This window comes from Nothoprocta perdicaria, unplaced genomic scaffold, assembly GCF_003342845.1.
Source record: "Nothoprocta perdicaria isolate Ctin4 unplaced genomic scaffold, notPer1 scaffold_8, whole genome shotgun sequence".
NCBI classification, from domain to species: domain Eukaryota; kingdom Metazoa; phylum Chordata; class Aves; order Tinamiformes; family Tinamidae; genus Nothoprocta; species Nothoprocta perdicaria.
In genome coordinates, this window is record NW_020456087.1 from 1115465 (window position 1) to 1139930 (window position 24466).

Here is a 24466-nt window from a genome sequence, read left to right on the forward strand (position 1 = left end):
CAGCGGAAAATGAACTGATGTCATTTTTTCCTCACTTCAGTGTTAGTCATTGTCATATTACACAAGCAGAAGACAATTTACAAAACAGTGAGGCACATAAACTTTAATATTTCTGCATTAATATTGCCTTAAAATGTGAAATAAAATGCAGAAATGCAAACAGCTGTTCAAAAAGTCAAATTTTCTGAGGGAAAAAAAAGTCCTAATCGACTCTGAGCACATAAGTCATTCCTAGACAGTAAAACATGATATTTCTCTATTGGTACTAAAGAGACATGGAGATCAAGACACATAACACATATTTGTCTCAAATGCTCTGATTTTTTTTTCCTCTTCATTACCTTTATAGTTTCCAAGTAACATTAAACATACAGAAAGAGTTAGCCGACATGGAAACAACCAACCAACCAAAAATGCCAAACAAAAACAAAAGCCTCAATAATTTAACATGACCAAAAATTAGGGATATTCAGAAGAATGAAGATAATGCTGAATGCTGAGATAAAAGATCAGAACATTTCTTTTCCAGAACAATTGCTTTGTCTAGTTGTCTCTTTGGACTATTCCTCTACTCTTCCACAAAATCATGGTGACTCACATTGCAAGTCTCTTGATTTTATTTGAGCATTCTTGACATTTATCCCAGCAATTAGAAATGAATATGTATATTCTTTTACTCTATTCATTCTCAGACAAAAAAAGAGATATAGAAGAGGTTTCGTGAAGGAAACATGAAGTTTCACTAAAATGAACATGTACAGTAGATGCTGTCCATTACTGAATATTATCTCACAAGTTTAGTATGCAAGACAAATGTAATGAATAATTTATTCTTAAGAATGAGAGGGGAGAATGCAAAAAAACAACTATATACACAGGAATTTTCATGACACATTCCTTCACTACCTGAATTTCATGACTTTATCAGAGTAGTCAGTTTAGACCTATTTTTGTTTAAGTCCCAAATTTCTTGGTAACTAAGGTCCGATCAAGTTAATCTAAACTGATAAGTGACAGAAAAGCTTCAAACAATTTGACAAACCAGATGATATACAGACATCAAACAAACCTTTTCCAGCACAGCATATGCCTTCAAGGGAATTGAAAAAAACAAAGTCAGTGCAATAACAAACTGAAAACAAGTCAAACTTCGATTCAGAAAATCTTTTTTTTTTTTTTTTTTTTTTAATATAAATGCGATCATTTAAATATAGGTTTGAATATCAAGAAGCCTGTAAAAAATAAGAACTCCTTAAAACTAGGGATAAATTTTATTAATCATGGTATGTTTTCTTACTAAATTTGCCGTTTGCTCATGATAATTCAAGATCTCCTAAGGGAGATAAAGGGTCTTCAATCAGCAAGACAAATTTCAATAGACTGTTTTAAATGATATTATGTCCAGCATGTTTGTTTTGCTATGAGCTATAATTGAATTATTCTGGCATTGGCTTTCATTTAAAGAGTTATAAATAAGTTGAGTTCTACCTATTTAAAGGCATTATTCTTTTTATAAATCAACATGACAAATCAATTAAAGAACACCACTAATAGTTTCTGAATATAAATATCTGAAATTTGTAAGTTTTTTTTATTTCTTTTTAAGAGAAATTCCTATCATTTCAAAATAATAAAATTACAGACATGAAAACACAGGAGAGAAGACAGTAACAATTACCTTATAAATTGGCTGAATAAGCTTGTAGTATTGCGAATGATTCGAGCAGCCTGGGATTCTTCACGTTGACATCTTTGCAAGGTTAGACCATCATCCATATGGCCTTCTTGATGTAATATAACCTATCGAAAGTAAATAACAACTTTAAAATCTCTGTGCTTTTAAATTTGCGTCATTCCTATTTCAATATTGTTCTGAAAACAACCATAAATTATGTAAATGATAAGCCACTACTATTCACTTGATCTTACTATTACTAATTGATTCTTTTTATTAACTGCAAAGTTGCCACTCTCATATAAAAGGATTTTAATGTATCTCTGGATAGGAGACCATCACTTCCAGATGGATAGGCTTCGTCTGGATGGCGAAGGAAGGCGGAAGAGAATACTGATGCAAACATCAGCACTACTCGGCAAAGTCCTGAATCCCTGGCTTGACAAGATCTCAGAAACAGAGATGCACGTGATTGAAATTCAGACACGCTGAAAATCATGCCACATGCACCTCATAAATGCTGCCAGTTGATCCACAATCTCTTAAATATTTTTGTCTTGCAAAAACAGCACAAGATGAAAGATGAAATTAAGACAGATGAAATTACACGAAACCCATCAACAGATTTTTTTTTTATTCAAGATTTCAAATATTTTATAATAGAACCAACACCATCCTCATTTTCTCCTCTTCAGACTTGCAGCTGCTGTCAGTGATAATGACAAGGTTATGTGAACCAATACCCTCAGCTGCCTGCAAAAATAAGGTATTTCTCAATCCGCTTATGACTGCAATAGTGCAGGCCATCTTGAAAAGGATTACAGAAAATCTCCAGATAGAACAATGGTAGAATATGCGCACTAAGCTCTGATTTCACTTTTACTGTAGAGGAATAAATTGGACATGAAATTTATGGGGGATTCATATGCCCAAATTTGCTTACAAAATATTACCATCCATTGGCATACTTTGCAGACAAAAAAAAAAAAAAAAAAAAAAAAATTTCTTGCATCCACAGGAGGCAAGTTAATTTCCAGGAAATTACAGAGTTTGGCATTTCTTCCATTTGGAGGCACTTAACATGTGGAGTCTTCAGGAGAGAGAGCAACAAAAGATTCTGAGTCTTTAAAGAAGAATAAAACATTCTGGAAGCACAACAAAATGACAGGTAATTATGCACAACTCTGAATACAAAGGAAGAATCTACATGCTGCCTTTTCAAGAAGTTTTAAGAAGTCTCTGGGGAGACAGAACCCTTTAAACAAAGCTGGTGAGGGAAAGGAAAAGATTAACCATCAGTGTGGGAATAAGTCTCTTACCAAGAGAATACTGGATGGTAAACAGAAGAAATTCTCTAACCAGCTGGGTTTTTGAAAAGAACCAAAGGGAAGGGAAACTCACTGCCCTTTTGTGATTGCGTGCACTGCATAAGCACCTGAGACTGTGCCAGGGTGCCGGAACATTTTTGTACTACCTGATTTGTATACAAGTGTTCTGTTGCGTATCTGACAAGCTACTAAGGAAGAATTTCAATTTCTGAAATAGTAATCATGTTCTAGTTACACATTCAAATTTTTAAAATTTTATATATTTTTTTTTCATCTCTTAAAGATCACAGAATCACGTAAAACTGTTAAGACTGGAAAGAACTTACGAAGATTATTAAATTCAACCCCTCTGCTCAAAGCAAGGTCAAAGTTGCTCTCCAGCTGGTCAGCTCCTAGTCTGCACTGCTGTGTGGGGTTACATCTCCCCCTGTGCAGGACTTTGCCTCTCCTTTATTGAACTTCAGGAGGTTCCTGTCAGACCAATCTTCCAGCCTATCGAAGTCTGAAGAGCAGCACAGTCACCTGCTCTATCCCTTACTCCTTTATTTTGTTTTGGTTATTTTTTGTCTGCAACCTTGCTGATATCTGCCCCCATTTTTCAGGCCATTGATGATCATGATCAATTCTGCCGGAGCCAGTATTGGCCACTGAGCCTGATCCTGTGCACTTGGATAAGCGTCCCTGTGTTCTTCCTGCGTCTTCTTCCTTCCCTCTACCTCTAGTCTATCTTTTAATAACTGAGTCTTTACAGGAACTCATTCTTTGTTCATGCGTTCTTTGTTCATGTTCTTCCACCTTCACTTGATTTCCTATTCATCTGGGATGAACCATTCTTCTGCGCGTTTGGCTAATTTTACATTAGTAGAAATATGAGAAGACTTCACAAACACTCCAAACAAGATAAATTTAGCAACTGATTCTTTCTCTTCTTCCATTAATACTATCAACGTTAAAGTTATTAAAAGCAAAAACAGCTCAAAAAAAAGCCATAACAGAGAAAATAAAAAGCATTACATGTGAAGATTTTTCCTTTCCATTTTAAATATTTGATTGTTTAATGTTTCACCAGTAAATACAAGCTTCATTAACATTATCTTTCTTGGACCAGAAACAAGTCATTCCTACCAATATAAATTTCACGTTGCCAAGGATAATAAACAATTATTCAAAGTTCTTTTGTAAATCTTAACACAGGAAATACAATTCTGTAAATAGTTTAGTTTCTTTCTCTTCAGTGGCTGTAAGAATGAAGTTGTGTGCATGAGTTTCATTTAGGTAAGCCTTAAAGCACTTTTCATCATGACAAGTTTCACCACGAAAATGAGTTTTCCATGAAAATGGCAAAATAGTTAGGATCGACCTCACATTGTACTGCAATTTTTCCAGTACATATCCTAACTGAGCAAACTGTAAACCAAGGTACATTAATACCTCAACACATTTACAGTGAAGGCAGGAAGTTGTTACAGTGTAGAAATTACCTTAGAAAGTACTTAGGTAGTCTCTTGATATTGATGAACATATTTAATTTTCGTTTCCTACGATATATTTAATAAGAATTTCTAAATCTCCAGGGAATGTATGACAACTTGCTATTTTCAGTCCTTAAACAGACAGATTTTAGAAAGAGATTTGATCATCTAACTGAGGAATTCAGGTATTTTACTCAAGCGCCTGAAAAAAAACTGAGAATGAAGTAAACCTTCTCTTTGGCAAAAAAAAAAAAAAAACAGTATTTTGCTTTGTGGCAAGTTTTTCTTCAGTTACATAATTAAGAACTTTTTTTTTTTTCTTCATTCTTAGAGTCAGAGAGTCACCACATTTTCGAGGAAAAAGGCATAAAGCAATTAGACGCAGAACTGCTACATTTGCAGCATGGTAGAAATTAGGACAGACTAAAGTTGTTGTGCAACAAATGTTTATTCAGCAGCAATGGCCAAAAAAAATGCAAAATCTTACCTTTCTTTTCAAGAGACCTAAACGTGCTGATTTAGCATCCTGTGCTTTGTAAGTCAACCACAATGCACTGGCCACATGTTGAACGAAGCAGATTGAATCACCATATTTTATTTCTGGGACCCCCATTCCATCAATGTCACGTTTAATAGAAGAATCTTGCTTTTCTTTTAATTCCTAGGAACATAAAAGTTCGGATTTAATCTCTGTACTGAGAAGACTTGAGTAGGATCATTGTAGATGGGACACAACATCCTTAGGAACAAGGTTTAGCAGGTACGATGGTGGTAAGTTTATGGTTGGACTTGAAAATATTAAAGAACTTTTCCAACTATAATAATTCTATGATTGGATTCTACTGAAAAATAACATTTATACTATTGATATTGCTAGGGTACAGCTAAAAGCTCAAAAACATTATTATTTTTGCTATCAAATTAATCTGTAAGCAATAAGAACAGATACATGAGCAGCAACATATTTTGAAATCCAGTTAAAATATCGTTATACTAGAGAATACTATGCCTGCATCTTGCTTAAACAGATAAAAACACATCTACCCAGCAACAATCAGCAAAGAAGAAAATACTAATTTTGGCAGCAAGTAAAACATGGCTTTTATGATTATCAACCTTGTAAAAGGATTAGGATTTTTTTGATCTCCTTTAAAGTTACAGTTAAGTTACTCTTTGAAAAATAATAATTAAAAAATATGTTGATCCTTTTTGACAATATTAAATATTAAAAAAAACCCAGAAATTAAGCTGCAGAATTATTTTTGGCAGTTGAAAGGCTGTTCTCACTCTAAGCAATACAGCACAAATTCCTCTCCGTGATGTTTTGCTCTTTGTGCCCTGTCCAGTTTCTCTAGGATTTCAGCCAGGTCATTCGATAGCAGTGTACCAAGGGAGAGAGTATTTTCTAACAGCTGAAATGTCGTCACATAAAGATTACTTGGTGGGGAAAGTATAAAAAGAAAAAAAAAATCTTTATATCGAAACATATCTTCCTTGGAAAATGCTTGGATTTTTTCCTTCAAAACTCCCTCTTCACAATCTATCTAAAAAACAGAAAAGAGGAAAGAATTGCATGGCGAGGCAGACAAAAGAGCTACGTAATTTTAACAAGATATTTAATACACTAGAAGAACAGTGATTTATAAATGAAAGAATTCGTACATGATAGCGAACAAGGCAGCATAAACTGTACAAAGAAATATTTTATTATTCATGTTTTATTATTCAGAAATTTCATTCCTACATCCCACTATGCAAGAAAAGAAAAATACTAAATTTACCTTCTAGTTCCTCTTCTATAGAAAATAGAAAAAGTATTTTAATACTGCAGCTGAGCGCAGTGCCTACTTGACAATGACAATTGTAAAATATGAAATTATGAAGAAAACATGTGGCAACTATTGTAAAGGACTTTATAATATCTATCATCTTATTCCAAATATATTATTAAAATAACATATCAAAAATAATTATTTAACTTCATGATTACTACTAAACTATTACAACATCCTGATGCCATCTTCAGCCCCTAAGATAGCTACATGTTGGCAGTAATATTAAAATGATATCAAATCCAACTGCATGAGTCATCTGTGACTTTTGAATGTGTTAGAATGTTATTTACTCAGACTACACTAATAATTTCTTCATGTTCAACTGGATATGCCATCAAGTAAATAAAATAAAAAACCTCAAATATTATTTCTCGACTACAGCAATGGTTAAGAAATAAATGTTTTAACATGTTTGTGTTCTTCACTTAATTTCTTCTCCAAGAAATATATAAGCAGCATCAGGGTTCTGCTGAGTGAAATGTACTGAGCCAAGCACTGTGCTGGAATGAGAACATCCCATTTCAAAACAGGATTCCATCTGCTGTAGCGAAACTGCTGTCTCTGGTCACAAGACATTACAGAACTGCTGCCTTAAAATATAAAGGTTGCCATTTTAAAACTTAGTCAAAAGCGGGCCCCACATTAGAAATGGCTCCCTAGAAATTTCGAGGGGTTTCCAAAGAATTCAGTTGCTTGAAAAATTAGTTTACAGTAGTCTGCAACAGACAGAATTTAAGAATACTCTTGCTGTTATTATTCAAAGCAGCACCATAAAATACATTGTTTGCTTGGCATGTCTTAAACATACTCATTCCCTTTTTAAATGTTCCTATTGCAATAGGGATGTATTAAGGAAAATTCTAATTTGAAATTTTACTTTAAAGTAAAATATAATCCAAATTACAATGTTACATGTTTGGGTAAAAACAAACAAAATTGAAAATAATTGTGACTGCAGGTTTTCAAAAGCAAGGAACACAAAACAATGCTAAGGTGGTATGTAAAAATACTAAAGATGAAGGTATGCTGTTTCAGTAAGAAGGTCTCTATAACAACTGCTGACTTTAAGCCATACGCTTACAGGTTCTTTGGCAAGTCCTGGGGATTGTGTGTTCTCCACACAGCTCTTCCTACTGGCCAAATGCATCTGCTTTTTAACAATAATAAAAAAAAATATAAAATAAAAAAAAGCTTTGCTAGCTCTCAAATTAGGAAGATTGAGCTGAATGGAGACAGGTTTTATTTCCTTTTGGGTACTCTCTAGCAAGGTACATTCTGAGTAACCTGGTCTAAATCCAGTGTTGACCCTGCTTTGAGCAGAAGTTTGGACTGGATGACTGCCCAAGGTCCTTTCCAATTTGTATTATTCTATAATTTTGAACTGCAAGATTGATGGAAACAGCCCAGGTATCACAGAACTCTTGAAGTTTTCTTTAATTCATGCCAGATTAAGATAAAAGTAAAAATACTTATTGACTGAGCTAATGCACCAGAAAGAGAACAAGGACATATGGTCAGAAAGTAGATTTTTTTTCCTCATGCTCTACATAATCAGTATACTTTCTACATAATCTATATACCTTCTTACAGTTCAGATCAATCTTTGGGTTATTGTTTTGTTTTCCACCTTCAAAACCTCATACTTCTTGGAAACATCCTTCAGCATCAGAAAATTATGCTCTAGCCACGGCGCAGGGCAGCTCTCATCCATTCAGATAATAAACAGTTACCATTATTCTTATTCTTGGCTTAGGTAAAAGTAAATTATAATTTATAATTTGATAGGTAAAATACTGTTTTCCATATAGCATACTACAAATCTTAGTATCTTGAGACACCAAACTATTATTTCATGCAAAAACGTGCATGATCATTTTATGTATAAACACACTAAAAGGAAGTAACACATTTCTAATTTATTACTAATTTCTGAGTAATTAACATTGTGCAAATCCATTTAGGTTTATAACAAATTTTCTATATATATTTACATATGCATTTTACATGTAAGCAGGCATCTATGTATATTTTACATATAAACATTTATATATTTAAATTTTATTTATATGCATAGCAATGTCATATTTTTATTATTCTTTCTGCCTACTCCATATACATTCTTCGCCTCCTCTCATCTGTACTATTTTTTCAGTTAGAAACTGAAATAGTATTATTCAATTAGCACCTTAGTAAAGAACTGTTTAAAAACATGCTTTAGAAATCACTGCCTGCATAACCGCACAGAAACATTTTCCTTACAATTACTCTATCAGCACACTGTATAAGGAGTAAAAAGGGTAGAATTTTGCCCAATTATTTCAATTCAGTGATGACAGAAATGGAATGAATGAATTTCTAACAACATTTTGTCCAAATAAAATGATTCTACAACAATATTACATTCAGATTAAAGCACAAAATCTCACATTAGCTTTCAATATTGTTTTCTAATGTAATTAGCTTACTATAGAACTTATCTGTTATCCCATCTCCAAGAAAAACGATTCAAGCTATTTATCCTTCCATTTAAATGTATTATCCTTGTTAATAGCTTTATTCTTTAAATAGTTTGTAAAGAAGTTAAACCAACTCGGATCTGACTTTTGAGTTGCATACTTAACACCAACTCGCATTAATGTCATTTACCTTTGATGCTCTAAAACAAAAGGCAGTAGAAGTTGTGTCTGACTTTTCCCTCTCTAGCATTACAAGTCCTTCCTCTTCATTCAGAGCCAAATACTCTCCTGTTGTAATGTGTCGAAGACGAAAAGGTTGTCCCCATCTGATGTTACTTCCACTCCAACTAAACATATTACACAACAAAAATTAATTTACATAGAATATAAAACTAACATTTCTACTTTGAGCTTTTAAGTATGTTAATAAAATTTTAAACAATACTGTATTTTTTTTTTATTTCAATATGTGCATTACCACAGTTCCAAGATGGACAGTAATGATTGGGAAGGAAAACCTGAGGTTTCCTAAGCTTCTAAGAAAAGAGCAATATGTTTAACTTCTCTGTTTTTACAATCTTTCATTGCTTTAATCATATATGGTGTCTATTAAAAAAACAATCCCACATGTGCTCTGTAGAACACTACAGTGTAAATGAACTATTGCAATTTAGTTGACTGACTAAAACAAGTGGAACGTAAAGTAAGGACTTGACATTGCAGAGAACTATGACACATTTTCAAGGCGAGTAAATCTCTATAAGCCATGAGGATATTTCATCTGCAATCATAAAATACCAAGAGTATAACAAGGACACAGTACAGAAGGTTCTCAAAGCTAAAAAAAAAAAAGAAAAAAAAAAAAGGTACTTATATGGTATATGCTGACACATCATTTGCAACAAGGAACATGTAACTAGTCACCTCAGAGAGAGGTAAGTCTAAAAGCTAGACATCCATTAGGGATATAACTGTTTTTATTCCCAACCTGTGCTTCCTAAATTCTAAGTGAAAAATATGGAAGGATTTTAATTTTTGCCAGAAGCAATGTCTCATAATCAAAACTGCTTTTGACACAGGACAAAGCCAAAACTATTTCGTGTCTGTGTCAATCCAATTCCTGTTAAGTAAGAATCAATAACAATATTCAAGAAAGTCCGTACCTTATTCGAAGGGGTTCTACTCTCCACAAAGACCTTGCTCGAACACCAGCTCCTCCAGTTTCATAAAGTACTTTCCTACAGATAAATTCAGAAGATCATATTATGTTTATTCATACTATTTATATATACATATATTTTTAAACTTAACTGTACATTTGGGACTGACTTCTTGTCCCTACCTAAATGAATGGAGATGAAAGAAGTTCCCTACTCACCAGTGAAAGTAATATACACAGCATAAGTGTGCCAGATATGTTAGGATTTGTCTTTTTGACCTGCAAAGCTATCATCTCTCACAAGTTGTTAAAATACTTCGTCTTCAAAAACGTTAGAGTAACTTTACTTAATCAGCTGTAAAAATATTAATTTATACAGTTCCCAAGAGATTAATAACAAACTAATGCTTTTAATTACCTTACAGGTAACATTAAAACAACTACATGCAACTGCATGCATTAATTAATATTGGAAACTTCAGTTTTAAAATTAACTGAATGATTTTAGGGGATGTTAGTGTCATGTTTTAGCCCTGATACTATTGTTATACTCAATCATCAAATGCAAACTGTCAAAAATATGTTCTGTAACTATGAAATTTTAGAAAATACTAAACTCTCAGTCATTTATTTAGTTATAACAACATATTTGGAAGTTTGACGTGTGCTGACCAATTTTAATGTATTTTTAAGAGCCCTTTACCTAAAGAAATGGCATTTAATTTGATGGAACTCACTTTATGCAATACAATCAAGTAATTGAATGAAAATAACTTGGAAAATAACTTATTTTCATATTATTTTTATCTTGTATTAACAATTTCACTTTTAATATTACAAAACACATTTAAGGACATTTCATATATCTCCATTCTACTATTTATTCAAACAAATGAATTCTTCAGCATGAAATGGTCTTACTTATGGTCTTATATCAGATAAAAATTTAAATACAGCTACACAAAACTCAGTAAACAGGACTCAGTACAGCTACTCTATACAAACAAATACAGTTTTGCTGACAAGAACGCTTTAGGTGGTAATTTGTCTTTGTATTTTGCTTCTTGAGCAACATCAATAGATTAGAAGAATAAGGTAAGTATTAAGAGGAAGGAAACAGGAACATGATGAAGCATAGATATCCAATATCTTTGCAAGAAGATGGACTGGTAGATCAAGACCTATACATTATTCAGAAGCCAAGTTTAAGAATGGATAGGCAATTTTAAAAATTTCAGTAGCAATTCCTACACACCTTGTCTTTCATAATAATACTCATAATAATAATGATTCTGATACTCTAGAATCAAAATACAAGACAGCAAAACCCCCCCACAAAAAAAGCAATCACTTCATCGCCAAGCTCTGGGAATATACTGAAAATACAGTAACTGACTGCAGTAATTCTGTTCCATTTTCACCTAGACTTTCTTTGACCCCATTCACTTTAATGATGTTGCATTTGGCAGACTCTAATGACCTCTTCCTAGTCAAGCTCAGAAGTAATAATCCATTTCCATTCTCCTTGCCCTGCTTCATTTCTTTTTAGGGAATTCAACCATGCCTTCAGCAAAGTCTGGTTTGGCCATGATAATCTATTACCTCTCTTTTTAGTTTTCTGTGTTTTTGATTTATAATCAAAATACAAAATGTTCAATTCAATAATAAATCATAATATTCACTAAATTGTAAGTTTGAAACAAACATGACTTCGTCTGGGTAATAAAATTTATCTTAATATAGTAATCGAATTTTGGAGAGCAAGAACATGCAAAAAGGTACAATATAGATTAAAAGACAAAAGAATTTTGGACTGAGAATGTGAGCTTTCAGAGATTTTTCTAGAATATTTTTAATTACCTTATTCCCCTGCTAATATTTGCTTACCTTCTGCTAATATTAGCCCAAAGTAAAGATAAACAGCATATTAGGCTGAAATCTTATTGGAAAACAATTATTTTAATTTGAGCACCAAAAAAATTTAACAATGATTTTTCTACTGTCTTAGTAGGTCTCTCAGCTTCTTGTAACAGTTTCAAAGCCTAACTAATCATTAATCTCCAGAGATTCCACTGATAATCTCTTTTTTTTTCAGAAGGGAGAAGAATACACAAATTTCATCACCACTCACTTGTGCTGCGAATCATTCTGATCTGTAGATGGAATGGTCAAACACTCATCATGGCCATGGAAAAAACGTACTACATGCCCACCAAGAAGATATCCTGTAGAAGAATGAAATCCACTCATTTGTTTTAGCTCCAACAAAATGAAAATAATCTCATCAAAAAAAAAAAAGTACTAAATCCCTGACTAAAATTTATTCTTTATATGTTCATCATTTAACTTAAACAAGTAGAACAAATTTGCTTGGCAAAAATGTATTTTCTACATAATTATTTATACTCTCTTTATATCAATAACTCTGACAAAAATTAAGGTAAAAAGAAAGCAATAACCTAAATTAAAAAAAAAAAATCAAAAATAGGATTCCAAAACAGAAAAGGAAAATGAGAACTGCAATAAGCACTCTTTCGAAAACCAAATGCTTTAAGTAGAAGCTAAGCAGAATATATAGCCATCTGGTCTAGGAGAATATGTAATTAAATTATCTAATTTTCCTCCCATTAAAAGCATCTACATGGACACATAACAGAACTATTTGGTGGATTTATCAGTTTGCCCTGACATTTAATATTTGTGTCAAAATCAAAACTGCACAGCAATAGCAGGTGACAAAGAACAGAGATGCACTTACCTGTTCTGAAGATTAAGCTTAATGGAGGCTAACTTTATGACCCTTTTAACACAAAGACTACAGGTCAAAAGTATGCAATTTGCCTCACAGAACAGAAAAAAAAAAAAAAAAAAGAGGTATAGGAGGAGATTGATTCATTGGCCCATCAGTCCCAAATTAATGCCTTTACAAAGAACAAAGACAAATATGTATAAAGGAGGAGGGGAAGAGCAACCTACATATTATGATGACTGTTAGTTTGCAAATTGGGAAAAGAGTACCTGACAATTATCCTGGTGACAATTAATAAAACGCATATATACAGCAAGGGCCATACAAGAGAAATAACCAGAACTATTTTCAGTTCCTGGTCTTATATTAGAATTAACATGCAGATCTCTGATGCAGTAAGACTGAACTGCAGTATTTGCATAAGAAGAATCAATAAATTCTAAAAAAGAAAAATCTTGCGCAAAATAGCTTGAACAGGTAAGATATGTTATATGAAGCCCACATAGAAATCCTTCGCATAACTCAGGTAATTATTTTCAAAATGTGGTCTTAACTTACACATCAGCAAACAAATTCACCTATTTAAAACTATCATACACACATTTATAAAGCAGAATAGTAAGATATAAATGTAACTACATGCATCCATACACACATGCATAGTATTAGCAGTAAAATCCTTGAAAACTAAGAGAGTAGTTTAACAAATCTAAAAACTTTACAAAGGAAATAACAAGGAAATGGAGTTATCTCCATTAATGTTTTACTTCCTAATATGCACTCTTAATGGAAAAAGAGAATTAATATAAGTTTAAGATCCAATCTGCCAAAAAGCCATGTGTTTGAGGGATTTAGCTAGGTAATATAAAACAAAAAGTATAAGAGTCCTGCTTTGAGGACCTTTACCATTCATGAACATGCAGTGCTGATACTTCAAGCATAGAACAATAGAGGTAAGAACAATAGAGGTAATGTACAATGTTTGTCATCATGCAGCTGATGTGAACTTTGTAATTTAAAAAACCCCCATGTCATCTGTCCTTAGTATGGAGGACATACGATAACCTCAAGAGATCTTTGTTGCTCCAATATTCAGGTTCTATGGATGAGAAGATGGCAGCATTCTGAATCTGCAGTTTGCATGCACAAAAACCCGTGGACAGGAGAGAGTAATTTTTACTCCCAATTGTGTCTGGTAACATGTAACATGTATGATGGCCCTTTGTATTCTTCCTAAAATAATGTTTTTATTTCTGAAACACTGATTACTTATCTATTCCTTCCAATTTTTATTCCTTTCCAATTGCCCTTGGATGAATTTATATATTGATTTCTTCTAGAATCACCGTTTTGATTATTTTCCTAACTGCCTCTTCACTTTGTCATGTTACATCAGGAATATCTCTTGTATTTCCAATGCCTCATACATTTTCTCATGCATAAAAGCTAGCAAGAATATAAAAAAGTCACTAATTTTACTTTGCCTTCTGCTGCACACATTATTTTAATACAGTTTTGCTGAAAATGTGCTATTCTTTGTGATATTCACACATGAGTCACAGCTTTTTATTCTTTCATTTCTTTTTTTGTACTATTCTAATCTCACCAAGGTTTTAGTTCTCTTTTCTATAAAATATTCCTTTAGGAAGGTCTGCGGGATGTGTCATATGCATTTCTACGTATATTCAGACTTCACTGATTTTTATATAATCTCACACCAGTCTCCATAGAGCATGGCACTGAAAAAAGAAGTTATAATGATTGAATAAGCCTTTCATTACAGAATCACATTTCTCAAACATGGTTGACAAATGCAGCCACGTAAATACAAAGGAATTTTGACTATGTGATGTGGGATATAAGGTTGACTAACAGGATTCTTTTTCAGCAGCTCCTTTTCAATGACTATTACACAGACAGACAATTGTAAGGAAGCATGGCTCTGAAATCTGGAAGGAATATAGAGCAAATATCAATAAAATAAAATAAAATAAAATAAAATAAAATAAAATAAAATAAAATAAAATAAAATAAAATAAAATAAAATAAAATAAAATAAAATAAAATAANAAATAAAATAAAATAAAATAAAATAAAATAAAATAAAATAAAATAAAATAAAATAAAATAAAATAAAATAAAATAAAATAAAATAAAATAAAATACCATGACACAGACATACAAAATGAGGAAAATTAAACAGGACCTATCAGAGACCTAATTTCTATATTGCTTGTGCCTACAACTTTGTTCCATTAGCTCTGTTACAGGATTATTTCAAGTCCTCGACGAAGTCTAAGTCTACTTCCTTTCATTATTCTGCAGTCCTTGCTCCCTCAATCTTCTCTTCATTTCTCACTCAGATTTTTATGCTTTGTTAATCTAGAATTATATGATTTATTTAGCTTTTTTCAGATAAGATACTTTAGCTGAGTTATTTCCCTTTTCCCCTCCATTACAATCATCCTCTCCTATGCTCATTTTCTGCATTTTTATAGGCAGTTTGGTTTGATGTTTAGTGTTTTTCATTTTCAAATTTTACGAAAAGTTGTACAAAGCATGTGAAGTGTATATATTTCTAAATAAAAGGTACCAAAACAAACCTTCTGTTACGTTACTTCCTGAGCATGTAGGATGTACATTCCATAGCGTCTGCATAAAGGAGGCATCCACTTGAATACTTCCATTGGACATGGAGAGATGCTAAAACAGGAAAATAGAAATAGAAAATTAATCAAAGGCAAACATGTAAAAATATTCAAAAGATATTTTATTTTCACTGCAGGACAAAGTAGAAACACACAATTCTTCATAAAGATTGATGTTGACTTGCCTAAATCTAATCAGTAGACTACAGTAGCAGCTCAGAAATTGTCCAGTTAAAAAATAACATCTCCCAGAGATGAAGAATGTTGAAAAACATCTCAGGGTAAATGCACTAAAACAATTACTTCTCCTGAGAGGAGAAAAAAGCTTTCACTGGGGAAAAAAAAACAATCATTAGAACCAGGCATCAATTTACCAGATTTGAAAAGATTTGGTTTTAAGGGTTTATGTGATAGAATCTTTTTTTTTTTTTTTTTTTTTTTTTTTTTTCTCCCTCCCCTTGTGGTAATTTTTGTCTTCTCCCCTCTGTGAGCACTTCCTAAATATACAAACTTACCAGATATCTTTCAGAAGACACACTGACTAGGATAAGGTCATCACCAATTCGAACTTTTTCTCCTTCTGACCTCTGTTTAGAAGCAGGATGTATTGTCCACCAGCATGCCTCACCTAAACAACAAAGATACTTATCAAGCCTATTTCAAACAGAAAACTCCCAGGACATTTAAGGATATTTTTATGCAACACTGAAAAACACAATGAAAATTTGCTTTACAAGATATTTGCCATTTAATTTCTGAGTCCATTCAGTATTTATGTTTGTTTGTTTTTGTGAAACTAATTGCTCAGAAAACATCGGCCAGAAACTTCTTTTCCTTCAAGATTCCCACAGCCAATACCTTGCTGACAGGTACCTCGGCCTAATTATTACCTTTCGCGTCTTCTTTTGCTTAATGTTCATATTTATGTGCTTGGTATATCCACATTTCCACCCTAAGCTACAATTAAGTTACAGAATTTGGAAAGAAATGCTTCCTACTTCTACAATATTGCTGAATTATAAACATCAACTCTGGCACCAATTCCACGGGCACTACTGAACACAGAATTACAGACGTTAAGTGGTTCAGTTTATGAGGTTTAAAACCATGTAGTAGTTAACAAAACGCTCAGCACAGAACCAAGCACTCCTTTTATGTGTTGCTTTTAATATTTTACCTGTGTTTACAACAGTCCTCTTGTACAGAGAGAGTGAAACAAATCTGAGGTATCTGACAACTGCAGATATTCATCAAGTTTCATAGGCACAGCAGACACTTTGTCAATAACTTGGAAATATTAGAATTATGAAGATTGATTTCATTGAAGTTATTTTTAGAGAGACAGAATACATATATTCCCAGAATCAACATGACTAGAGAAAGTGGTCTCAGTCTTCTATGGCAGCATCTAAAGACAGAATCAAGAGACCGGCTGCTAAGATCTGAGCCCGTTTTCTGTATGGCTACGAAAGAGTGAATAAAAAACCCTTCACTCAAAACAGAAAGCCACAATGATACTAAAATGCCAACACTGTGAGAACCACCCAAAAAGAAAGTTTCAAAGATCACGGTCCACAATTGCTGCAGTGCCTCTCCATCGCCAATTAAGTGGCCTTGCTTTTAAGTAACGGAAACAGTACTATGTAAAGTAATTGAAAAAACTATAATAAGTTGATATTAATGGAAGTGATGTTTGTTCTATTTGAGGCTTCACACTACTGAGATATAAACATAGAAACTTAAGAGTTCTCCTTTCAAGTTGCATGTTCCTGAATGGGCCCACAGGGTCACTTGTTGCTCTGTCCTGTAATTCCAGCAACAGTTAATATAGCATAAGCAGTTATGTGCAGTGCAGCGTATATATATATACACATATATCTGGGTGCTGGACTGTTTTTAAATTAATTTAACACAACTCCTACTGGCATCTGAGAATTTATATGCGATTTCAAGGAAATACAATTACAAAAAAATAAAAAGGTTTCTATGACAAACACTTGTTCTGGCAGTACTCCCGGAAATCTATTAATTAGATTTTAAAGCTTTCTCATCATTTCTGGTTTCTGTTGTTTCTCTGTTATTCTGTCCCACTACTATTTTCATTATATTTTTATTTTCCTGCAGTTCTTTTAGCATTGTGCTCATTGCATTTTTCTCTGTTTCTTTGTGTTTCACATTTCCTTTTTTCCATGGTTACAATTTTAAACATACGGATGATAAGAATATTTGTCATATTTATTAATTCTATTGCAAGTTTCAAAAAATACCATCAGAAAATAAATGCACCAAATTAGTTTTAATTTTTTTGGTCATAAACCTGAACTTCAAATACAATCCAGCATTGCTGTGGCCCAGCAGCTGCAAATAACTTTATTTGCAGAGACAACTGGACATTCTTACACAAAGTCAGTTAATTTAGTATATATGCTTTTTTTCCCTAAAAAATAGTCATCTTATTTCAAACAAACAAACAAACGTGGCATTTACAAGCTTACAATGCCATTAATCATAATGCCTATTTGTAAAGCCAAAATGTGCGACACGTTTTTCTTGGAGACTTGGTATACCTGCTGCATTTTCTCGTAGTCCCACATCAAATGCAAGTTTATCCGTCTGGGATCTTGATGTTGTTAAACATGTCAAATACTGCAAAACACAGTGAAATTATTGAAAAAAAAAAAACCACCCATTGACACATATCCCAAATCAATGCTGCGCTCACATCACTCTATCCTGCTAGACAACCACGCTTAAACGTTTAAAACTGAGTAAGCTGGATATACTGCCATTTGTATACATGCCCTCCCTGACTTCCCTAAAACCATTAAAATCCTTTTCCAATTCAGCATGCATTTTTCTGTGTAACTCTCACCTTCTAAATGGCAAAGTTTTGCATACAAATCTTATGAGATAGGAACAAGCAAGAACACCACAGCCTTGCTGTAAGACACTTGCCTTCTGAAAACGTATCAAGAATGACAAAAAGCAATAAGCTCCACACTTGCAACTCCAGTATATCACAGCCATGATTTATATGGTTCACAAATGTAAGCAAGAGAGATTAAGACTAATACAGTGTAGCAATGTCACAGTTATTTTTTTCCCTACTATGTCAAACTAGAAAATAAAAATTTAAATCTGCCAGTTCTACAGGGTGATGAAACAAAACTCATACAAGGTGGTATGAAGAAAGGGTATTTGTACTCATAGTATCTAGGAACAATAACAAGAAAACCCTTATCTTATAAAATATCATAGGATAAAAATCTGGAAAAAGAAAACAAAAACCATTATGACAAATTCTTCTTGGATAGCAGCCACTTGTTAATGGAATAAAACATTAAATTGGATTCCTAAGGACTTAGAAATAATCCATCATTAAAGGAGCATTTCAGCTACATTTGAGGGAAATCGACCAAAAAACTGCATTTAAAATGTAAGGGCTACTACCACTCTGTTGACATTCCCTAAGCTCCTGGACATTTTTTAAACTATAATCCCAAATCATCTAGCTCAGAAGAGAATTTATGAAGACTATACTTCTGAGTTTTTTTTTTATATATATATATATATATGTATACATATATACATATATATATATATATATTTTTCAGGTGTTTATTAAGGCTAGAGTTTAGTGTTATTCAGTTATGCATTTTGACTTACCATTTCACTGAACGAATGCCGAAGTAGTATAGCATGGCCATACAGCAGGGTTCTGTGACCACCACCTTGAGCTGCCTATAAAAAAACGAATAGAAAGTTAAAAATTCCACAGCCCTGTCTGGTCTGTGATTCGAATTACACAACAATGGAAAGAATTATTACAGTCTAAATATAAAGTGAAGATATTTAAGCAAATTAGGAAGGGTTTACGTTGGGCAAAAGCTACTACTATTCATAATAATGAAGTAGCTACATCAGCAGGCAACCAGCTTCAAAGTGAAAAGTTACTACACCAGGTCACACAGAGGTTTTGTGACCTGATTTTTATTATAGCCAAGTGAAAACAGAATTTTCAACTCTTTTAAATGAAGCAAAATTCTACTTACCTTTCTTATAAACTTCAGAAGCATTAAAATAATAATAAAATATGTATATAAATACAAATATATATTCACACAGAAAACTGAAATCCAGAATAAGCAAAAACACATCTCTTGCCTAAAATAGTTTAAGTGCACACTAAGGATGTCTACATTATATTTCATTCTTTCACACAGTTCAGATCATAAAAGTTGCAGCTGCTTAGTCCTCAGTAATACTGAAAGGGCCTAAAGTCAAGATTCTGATAACAAGCTAGTAAATGCCAATTTAAGAGTAATTTCTCATGTAATTTCTAGAAACTGTTCCCCATATATACATACGTACCTTTAGGTCCTACCCTTTCAGATGTTATGCTGTTCCATTTCATGTCTAGTTAGTCTAACATTAAAAACAAAAGATGATGTGCAAAAACAGACCTTTAGAACAGGGACTGTTTCTGTTGTGTTGCATACTGTTAGAAAGGTCAATACAAGGGTCTCATGCAGACGTGAGCAAGACAACTAAAGTGGTTTTGGTAACTAAAATAATATTTTTACATGTGCAGACAAGTGAGTTTTCCCTCTACAAATGATATATTAGTTAAACAACCAATAGTTAAACAATCAATAGTACAAGCTGTATATGAGCTTGCACTACAGAAGACCAACTTTTAAGTGCAACTGAAGAAACTATTACACTCTGTAGTTCAACATATAGAGTATTTAACTCAAAAGATTAAAATGAAATGCTGTTTGTCTAACAGATGCAATAAAAAAAGCAGTTAAAATGGAGGTCTTTCACTACAACTGCAATAAAATAAACACAATCCTACTTCTCATTTGCTAGCTAATGACAAAGGCATTAGCAAAGATTTGGGAACTAGGTATGTTAGAATTTAAGCTTTAAAATGCTAACAATTAATAATATTGAAAATCTTCTGTATTTTTATGTGGTGAATTTTATTGAGAAGTTTAACATAATTATATGGATAGTAAATATTTCTACAGAAAAAAAACATATAATTATGTTAAATTTCTCAATAGACTCAGACTTCTTTGCAGCAAGCAGAAAAAAACTCTAACTGCTACTTACTGAAGTTCTGACCTTCAAAGAAAATGTTTTAGATTGGCAAAGCTGCAGAAAAAAATATGATAGTTATCACCAACAATTTGGGAGGTTTCACTCTGTTGGTCGTTTCAAGGACAGGGAAGAGATTTTAATTAAATTAGTATTACTGAAACATAATGAACTATGCAGTTATGCACATTTGCAGCCTAACTATTTCTAACATTTCTTCAGCAGAGACAAAACATATCCAGTTATGGAAAGTGTGGTGCCATTACTCACATTAGGGGGAAAAATACCCAATAAATGAGAATATAGAAAGAAAATACAGTATATTTTGAGACATTATTGAAAAACAACGATCAGAAATCATTCATTTAAAAAAAGAAAAAAAAAAACATGTTTCTCCAAAACATGTTATCCATAAAAACAAGTTTTAATAAAGTATTCTGTAAGATTAATTGTGCAATTATATATCCATCAAGAAAGTGCACTGTTTAGGGAGGAAAACAGAAAAGACATTATCTAATAGCGTATTCATTATTTGTTTTCTAAATTACAGTTTTACTTTAATCAATGAGGAAAATCTTGACAATAAAAACACTTGTAGTCGCAGACAGGTTGTCACAGTAAAATTGCTTGTAGTAACAAAGTAATAGATACATAGTAAGAACAAGTCATGAAGCATCTCATGATATTTTGGGCTGAAGGCTTTTAAATGAATCACTTATAATCAAAACAAATAAGCTACAGTTTTCCTCTAGAAATCTTGAAAGCAGCAGCAGAACCATATCCCAAACTAAATTTAGTACGGAGGAAAAGTAATTACATTCTAATGGCATGATAAACAGGCAGAACCAAGAAAAGGTTTAGCAATTATATGTTATTCTTAACAGTACTTTTGTATTAAAAACAGAATAAAAGCAACGCTTTAGCATATGTATTACTCTACACTGTAAATTATCTCAGTATACATAACATCTTTTAAAAAAACATTTTACATTATTCCTCAGAGAAGATCTATCTTTGAGATAACTTGCTGATTACCATACCATTGGCTTTTATTGTGCTAATGATTGTGTCTCATGATACAAAATATTTCACTTGATCTGGTAGTTATGACACACATACTCAAACAGAATTGGGTTCTTTAACTTAGCAAATAACCTGTCCATTTTTCTGACAAGTTGTTGACAGCAGCTAATTATGAGTACACCCTCTCTGAGTGTAGGAAATTCTTCTGATTCAGAGATAAAATTTCTTACATTATTGCTCCTACTACAGTTCCTCCAAACACATGTGCATGTTTTCATATGCATTTGGGTGCACAGATTTGTCTGCATGTATGTGAGAGCGTGCACCAGCATCTGTGTGCGACTGTGTATGTGCCTGCTTCATTTAGTCCAGCCTTCAAGATTCCAAGTTATTTACAGTTACCGCAAGATGTAACACAGCTATGAAGAGATCAATATGTTAACTGACTGAAGCCTGAGATCCCAGCTAAAACTAAAATATGTATCAAGATTTAAAATGTTTTGAACATTTTCCAAGTGAAAGGTGTCAGCTGATCACAAATAAAACTGAAAAGAGTTTCAGTATATATATGCATATACTTGCACTGATAAAGAAATAAGATTTTCAGGGAAATCGTTGGGCTAGCAAGTTGGAAAACAAAATGGTGACTTGTAATATAATTTTACAGGTGAAAGAATTTTATGTGTGTCTTCTCAATATTGTTTTTGCTCTTAGGCTTTTCTTTGAGCCTTAAAAACAACATTTTTAGGTAAACATAAACAATATGAAGCTATAAAGAATATACTGTTCATATAACTTTCATCTTGACTAGAATATATGTGATATGCTCTGCAATATTTACTGTCTTCTAGTAAAATACAAATTCTGAAAGCAAATGGACAGTAAGAAGCAAATATATTGTACAAATATTGCAGTTGTATATAATTATATTTATGTGCAAGAATTAAGGCAGAAAGAGTGACCAGATACTTACTCTAATATGGCAAATAGCAAAATAGATCAAGTCATACTTTTGTCTTTGGAGGAAGGAAAGGGGGAATTCTTGATAATTCCTTCTTGCATTATATACCCCTCTCTTTTATCAAGATCGCAATCCACCTGACTGGCTTTTTCTGTGAGATGCATTCAGGAACATAATTTTGCATTTTTTTTTCCCCTTTAACTTTACATGGTATATACTGGCAAATAACCAACATCCGCTTTTCCACTTGTCTGTCTAAAAATAAGTTTAATTTATTTGAAAGGATCAGAAAATCATAAAGCTTTCTGTAAAAGACTTTTTGTATAAGTCAAGTATTTTATTTACTCAGACATAAGAAATAACAAGAGTGAGAACAGGATAATATGGGTTATTTAAATTAATATGCATCTGCATTCTTCTGTATGTTCTGTCTATATTTTCTTATGAGTAAAAGAAAAAAGATACTAGTAGCACAAATGTTCAAATTTCTACAGCACGTGTAAAACAGCATTTCTGAAAAAATGATGTACAGGAACAAAATTAACACTTTCTCAGTCTATGTTCTTTGAAGGGCAATTGTTTTGAATAATCTGCATAGCTCATTAACTTTGTATTCATAAATAATATATTCACTGAAAATTTATATCACTTTATGTCACATATTCAAAATACATGCAATACAAAATGGACATGTTACAGAAGATATATTAAGATGCTTTCCTTCCTAACCTGTTCTTCCATAGATTTCCTGTCACTATCTATTGACTGTGATACAAAATACAGCTCCTAATTTTTGTCTTCTGAAATATATACGATCTATCTATCTATATAATATAGAGATTATAAAAATAGCCTAAAACAGACAGCAGGAATACTCCCTCTGCATGTATCCAAACACTTCACTGTTATATAAATCTATGGTTTACATAACTACACCTTCTCAATCAAATTGCTGGTGCTATAAGTCATAAACACACACACTTCCTATCTCAACTGATATTGACTTCCACAAGTAAAGCATAGCTGAAATACTCTAGCAAAAATAGATTAATATGAAGGATGGTATTATAAAACTGTGAAAGCAAAAAAATGCTATTTTATGTTTCCTCATCAATCATTCCTAACTAGCAACTGCCTCACTTTTTTTTTTAATCGAAATTATGCAGCCATGTTATTCAGATAAAAATAACACCAGTAGTACTGGCTCGTTTAATATTTACTGATCTGCATGAGAAAGCATGAGTTTTAGAGCACTCCAGGCTCATTCTAGGGAGTCTGGAAGCACCCTAAACTAATGCATTATTTTGTATCACATGAGAACTCATCTTGTCAAGTGAAATTCACTTTCGCAAAGGAAAAGGAGAAACTTCCTTCACTCCCTCGAATGTCTGCAGAAACGAAGTAAATAAAAAACAAACACATTTCAGTTTTACCATCAGTGCCAGACTGATGTGCCAACTTCTTTGAGATGATATAAAGCTCTAAGCTAATTCCTGTGATGGGAAAACTGAAGAATCTATCACATGAGCCCTCTCTCCTTGAATATCCTGGAGCAAGGAAAGAAATGAGAAGAACTTATATTGAAAAAAATTACTAGTATTTGTTTACTTACCCCTTCACTAGCGTTATCTGTCGTGTTGGCCAGCATTTCTTGCAGAGCTCTGACAGAGAGGGACTGTTCAAGTACAAAATTACAGATGCAAAGGTCTGGAGGAACATACTGTAGAAATATATTAAACATAGTGTAAGAACAGAAGAACAAAACAGATTCAACAGGATGCAAAGTGTGTTTAAATACACATGTCTAAACACTAATTTATTTAAAAAGTAGAAAGCTTTTGGTTTTGAGATACCTGGTATTTTCCTCTGTGAAAACAGTATAAACTCATTCTTCATAATTTTTGAGTGTTGTAACTTTCTTTTTCCTAGAGCTCTGTTCCTGAATAACTGAACTGAAACACTGAAACAAAACATCTTCAGGTTCAGAAGCAAGATTTCCTCTGCATGCTTTCCTGCATTTTAGAATCAAACCATGATTACTACGTTTGCTCTCCAAC

At 32.7% G+C, this 24466-nt stretch overlaps 1 protein-coding gene across 1 annotated transcript in view; it reads right to left on the bottom strand.

Annotated features, from left to right (window-relative positions):
• The window catches only part of RYR3 (ryanodine receptor 3), a 175244-nt gene that overhangs the window by 113214 nt on the left and 37564 nt on the right, over positions 1-24466 (bottom strand). Inside the window, exons 3-12 of the mRNA XM_026051764.1 lie at positions 24022-24129; positions 18989-19063; positions 17890-17968; positions 15838-15950; positions 15278-15377; positions 12057-12150; positions 9930-10004; positions 8957-9113; positions 4963-5136; positions 1679-1800 (exon numbers count right to left, since the gene is read on the bottom strand). Coding sequence (XP_025907549.1) covers positions 1679-1800; positions 4963-5136; positions 8957-9113; positions 9930-10004; positions 12057-12150; positions 15278-15377; positions 15838-15950; positions 17890-17968; positions 18989-19063; positions 24022-24129 — 1097 coding nt within the window. The remainder of the gene's footprint in view (positions 1-1678; positions 1801-4962; positions 5137-8956; positions 9114-9929; positions 10005-12056; positions 12151-15277; positions 15378-15837; positions 15951-17889; positions 17969-18988; positions 19064-24021; positions 24130-24466) is intronic.